Below are 5404 nucleotides of genomic sequence, written 5' to 3' on the forward strand. Positions count from 1 at the left end.
CACTCCAAGTCCGGGAAGACAAAAGGGGACAAAAATGGCCATCACATGCCCTCCCCTCCAGCAGCAGTTGGTCAGCCCTCAGGGGCAAACCATGATGTTAAGCCCTACTTCAGTACCCCCAAGTCCAGTATCCATGCCTTCACAAGTAAGTGGAGTCATGGAGGCACAACAGACTCAGAGCCCCTTCCATGGGATTCAAGGTAATCCTGTTGAGGGAGTTAGGGAAAGTCAGGGATTAATCACAGCAGAGCAGAGACAGATGCCTCAGCCTCAACCCCAACCACAGCCTTTGAGGGAGTTATCAGCCCCCAGAATGGCAAGTCCTCGTTTCTCTGTGCCTCAGCAGCCAAAACCTGAAGTGGAACTGCCAGCTGGCACAATCGATAGGCAAACAACACATGTGGCATCTATGCAGGATTCTGAAATCTCACCTCCTGTCAGGGCAGCTCCAACCTCCCTCAACCAGTTACTGGATAACACAGGTATCCCAAACATGCCTCTTCGACCCATACAGAACAATACTGTTCGGGATGTCAAGGGAAAGGACAGTCCCAAGTCTGCTTTGGATCCAGACAGACCAATCCACAGTAATTCCCAAAATACAGATGTGGCAGCCTCTGTTCCTACTACTGCAACTATAAATGAATCAGAAGCTAAACCCAGACCTGCTGTACCAGTCCCAACCAGCAGTCCTAACTTGCAGCCTGCTCCAATTCCCAGCTTGCACCCTAGCACAATTGTGAACTCCAATACTACCCAGAGCCTTAATAAAAACCCCAATCCCAGTCTTGGTGTCAATCCTACGAATGTAAACCCAACAGCTGCTCTTTGTAACACCCTCAGTACTAACACTAATACCACCCCAATTGTAAGCCCCAACCCAGTCACTTCGGGTCAGAGCTGTTCTGCCTCAGCTGTAAGTACCAGTTCTATCTCCAGCTCTGCTCTAAACCCAGCCAGTTCGGCTCTAAAACCAAACCCTAGTCCTAAACCTGTGACAAGTGTTCACTCAGTCATACAGATCCCTGCCTCCTCTAGCAACATTTCACCCAACCAGATCACTGTGTTTGTCAGCTCTAACCCCATCACCTCTGCCTCAACTCCTCAGGCAGCTACGTCTATGGTCTCCACCATGTTGGCTGTCCCTAACAAGAACATTAGACCTCAGGATATCCGGCAGCAGACCCCTGTCCCCCGACCCCCTCAGTTCATCACTACCACCCCAGTATTTATCAACCCTATTTTCCAGATCCCGGGTGCATCTGTGGCTCCCAATACCACAGTGGTATCACAGTCTATGACCATGGTAGGGCCTATCCAAGTTTCCACAACAAACATCCAGCTTTCTTCTGCCCCAAGCTCCACCCAGTCCTCAGGGACTATCATGACCACCACTCAGCTTGCTAGAAGTGCTGTTGGACAGGTCCAGATTGCCAATAGTATGTCTTCATCTGCTCAAGTTGGTACTCTCACAGCTCCTCAGCAAATTAACATTGGGACTCCTCTCAAAACAGAAAATCTAGATGAGGCAGGTTCTGCTCAGAAATCTAGTCCCCCAGTCCAGCAGCCATCTCCCCACCCACCACCTTCGGCATCATCTTCCTTTCAGCCCCCCCTGGCTTCCCCACCTCCTTGCTCTAGTCCTGGGGCTCTGAACTCCATTCGAAAGACCCCCATGTCTCCATCCCCCACTACTCAAGTGAAAAGTAAGCCTGCGCAGGCTACTGCAGCTGTTTCTGGTTCGACCGACTCACAGCAGAATCCTGCAGAAAGGCCAGTGCTTGGGCCCACTGTGACAGTGCCACCGCAGGTCTGTCATCCAACTGCCAGTCCTACCATTCAGATTGAAGCACCAACTTCCCATCCTATTCCTGCTGCTTCAAACGGCATTACTCCACCTGCACTCTCTTCTCCAGTCCCGGTTACTGGCCAAGTTGCTGTTCCTACTCAGATTGTTACCCAGGCTCCAGCTCAAGTCCCAGGCCCAGCTCAGGCTGTGACTTCTCAAGCTCCTATTGCCAGTGTAGTTGGTACTACCACTGTTGCTGCTTCTGCCGCTTTGCTGTCTACGGTCCCTCCTGTGCAAAGTCCCATACCGTCCATTGTTCCAATTGTTGCTGCACCTGGACCTGTTCAGGAGGTTCCCCCCACCACAACCTCTCCAGCTGCTAACCCCAGTGGAGTTACACCAATTCAGTCTGACCCCCCAGCCGTGGAACCTCCCATGCTGCCTGTGGCAGCACCTCATGAAACCACTCCGGCCGTCCCAGGTAAATAGTCATGAGCTAAAAGAATCATGGGTATGTCGACATGTATCAAGTTAAGTCATATCGCTGTGTTGTTTTTTTTACGTCCGCCAAGGAGTTTGTGTGATTGGTTCGGTTGGTCTATTTGTTTGTTGGCAAGATTACTCAGAAGTTATGGACGGATTTGCATGATTTTTTTTTTAATTATTTATAAAAGATCGGTCTCTGATATAGTAACAGGTGAATACATTTTGGGAGGAATCCATTTTTTGAAGGTGAGATGAAGGTAGGGGATTGCTTTTTGTAATTGCATGTCAAAGTAACATGTTTAATTTGGGTATTATCATTTTGCAAAGAATATTTCAAAATATTCTTTTTTTCCTTGTTTTACAAAGGAAAACAGTAGCTATTTGCAAAACATTGGCAACTAGTGGGCTAAGTAGTGAGAAGACAGTTGGGCAGGGCTTCTCCTCAATTCCCAGCATACACTTGCATGTCTACTTGTAATTGGTTTTAGTTAAGTAACAATGACACATGTTTATTACACATTACATATTCAAGTGTAATAGTTGGAACTATTTCAATCTTTTTCCCCAGCACCTATTCAACAAGATGTCCCACAGTCACAAGAACCTGTTGCCAGTGAGAAGACGAGTAAGTATGGTCATTCTTGTTTTAGATATAAAATGTTTTCTTTTTAAATAGAAAGGAATAATTCCCTACAATCAAACACTTGGAAGAACATGGCATTGAAATAAATCATGTTTTTGTCCTATTCAGGTGAAGAGGTCTCAACAGGTTCTGAGCAAGGGTAAGATTTGTTCCAACATTTGGATTCTTTTGGTTACTGTGTAATGCTTAATGTGCTGGGGTTTGTTATGGTGTCCCTTATTGTCGATCTCTTATAAGTTTGCCTAGTCTTAGAACCCCTGCTCTTGAAGGAGAAATGATTAGACATTTCTAACTCTACTGAAACTCAGGGAGTTCATTTGGTTGTCCAAGGGGCTACATGGTGAAAACAATGAGCCACGTGGCCTCAGCACTTGGTATGTATGATTAGCATGCAACAATTTAAATATACTAATGCATGTTAGACGTTTAAACAAAGCACAGCCGGAAATAATACTACTCCTGACCTTTGTGGCCCGATCTCTTTTCCTGAGGATTGTCATAATATGGTGGGCAAGTGAAGCCATGTTTGTTCAGCACAGTTTATAGTTTACCGCTGTTTTTCCACTTCTATCACAGATGGGCAAAGAAAAGAAAGACGCCCATCAACTTAGTCCCAAGGTATGTATTTTAACATGTTTGCGCTGCAAAGACACGAGCAGTGATCGTGTCGACGTAGTGGATGCTGTCGGGATGAAGACGGACAGTATCTGTGGTAGACGAGGAAAAACAGCAGTCCTGTGTGGTACTATATCTTTCTCTGAGTAGAGCAGAGTTAAGTCGCACCCCCTGTGTGTTTAATAACACATTCTTGTGTTGTCTTTCCTCTTTGTTGTTTGTCATTTTTCTGTCTGCTCCTCCCAGAGCTGCTGTGGAGAAGCCCAAGGGACCGAGCCGACGCAGCTCCCGGGCAGAGAAGGAGGTGGAGGAGGAGCCAGTAGCAGATAGTGGCATTAGGAAGAGATCAGCCAGGCCTGGAACCAGTGCTGCCGTAAAAGGTAAACTCACAAGTGGCTATAAAATACAGAGTATCTATCATTGCACCTAAGCTCTACACATGACAATACTACCTTCCCCCTAATTCTCACTTGTACGTGTTTTTATAACCAGAAACTGCAGCGAGCCCCACCCAAGCCAAACGAAGGAAGTCTAAATAGTCACAACTGCAGTTGTGGCAACCTGTGAACTGTACTGTAAATGTTTTTGTTTTTTCGCTGTGAATCATTTGATATCGTTTCCTCTGCCCCCAGATTATGAATTTTATTTGGAGGAGGAAGCCATGTACAGATTGTTTTAAAAAGAATTATGCTTTTGTTTTGTCCATGTTATAATTTGAGATTGTAGTTAGAATGTGTGCATACAGTACGTAATTGTGTGAATGTGCTTTTTATATTAAATGCTGGATTAATCATGTGAAGACTGATAATGGAGCTTGTTATGATTGTATAATTATGCTGTAAAACTGAATTAAATTTTCTACTGCTTTTTGTTCTGTGACACCGTGTAACATGATTCATGTATTTTCGTGAGGTCTTTAGTTTTGGTCACGGCTTCATGAAGAGAAATTGAAGAACTGATCACACAGAATGCCCAGGTTCAGAAATGGAAGGGAGGGTGGAACTAACTACTCGGGGCCCAGCTAATTTAAAGTATGATTTTCATCAGTTTCTTCAATTACGTCACACGCCAACAGGTTCTCTTGATTTCAAAGCAGCAGTTTATTGTGTTGATGCCCATTCAAAGAGAGCTCCCAGGCGGAATTGGCTCACAGATGAGATGAATTTTGGCAGCAAAAAAGGAGATTTCGATCTAAATTCGGCAGCAGATACAACTAGTTGACACTAAAGCAAAACTCCAGTGAAATCTTCTGTTCATGGTAAAAAACAACTTTTCCTCACCTGCAAAATGTTATGCTGATTTATACAAACCCATAACGGTAAGTTTTAATTGTCTGTCGACACAATCCATCAGTGACAAAGTACAACAGATGCTGGCAATGTTTTATTTGAAGGATCTTTAAATAATTCCAATTTCCAAATCAATTGAACTGTTACATAAATAGAACGTGATCAGATTGATTACTACCTGTTATTTCTTATCACTAAGATAGCACCCTTTGAGAATTCTATTCAAAAGGTTAGCAGGTGAGCTACACGTGCATAATGTGGAATATGTGTCTGCCAATAACATGTTCTTTAACAGTTTCCATTACAATAATAAGTCGATAATAAATGAATGAGCGACGTCGCGGTGGCTTACCACTTGTCAGTTGACTGTACAAGCACTGGGGTTGAGAAGGGGAATTAGGGGCCACACTGAAACTGCAGGGCCCAAATATTATTCTCCTACGGCCCTGCAGAAGCATCCAACCTCTATGAGTGGTGGGGCTAAAAAGAATATTGTAGAGATGAATTAGTAAAGACAAAGTGTCGGTGGCTGATGTTTGGACAGTGTGTGGTTCAGGTCGGGACCTCGCAGTGTTCTCTGTG

At 44.7% G+C, this 5404-nt stretch overlaps 1 protein-coding gene across 5 annotated transcripts in view; it reads left to right on the plus strand.

Annotated features, from left to right (window-relative positions):
- Positions 1 to 4412, plus strand: part of ncoa6 (nuclear receptor coactivator 6) — a 12298-nt gene extending 7886 nt beyond the window's left edge. For 4 of the 5 annotated variants that reach the window (XM_035644517.2, XM_035644518.2, XM_035644519.2 and 1 more), the window contains exons 12-17: positions 1 to 2270; positions 2844 to 2900; positions 3027 to 3057; positions 3495 to 3536; positions 3780 to 3913; positions 4026 to 4412. The exon at positions 1 to 2270 is cut by the window's left edge and continues 773 nt beyond it. In XM_035644517.2, the coding sequence (XP_035500410.2) occupies positions 1 to 2270; positions 2844 to 2900; positions 3027 to 3057; positions 3495 to 3536; positions 3780 to 3913; positions 4026 to 4072 (2581 nt within the window). In that variant the 3' untranslated portion in view covers positions 4073 to 4412. The remainder of the gene's footprint in view (positions 2271 to 2843; positions 2901 to 3026; positions 3058 to 3494; positions 3537 to 3779; positions 3914 to 4025) is intronic. The other variant, XM_035644521.2, reaches the window with a different exon arrangement.
- The last annotated feature ends 992 nt before the right edge of the window (positions 4413 to 5404 follow it).

The sequence above is a fragment of the Scophthalmus maximus genome, chromosome 3 (assembly GCF_022379125.1).
Source record: "Scophthalmus maximus strain ysfricsl-2021 chromosome 3, ASM2237912v1, whole genome shotgun sequence".
Lineage (NCBI taxonomy): Eukaryota > Metazoa > Chordata > Actinopteri > Pleuronectiformes > Scophthalmidae > Scophthalmus > Scophthalmus maximus.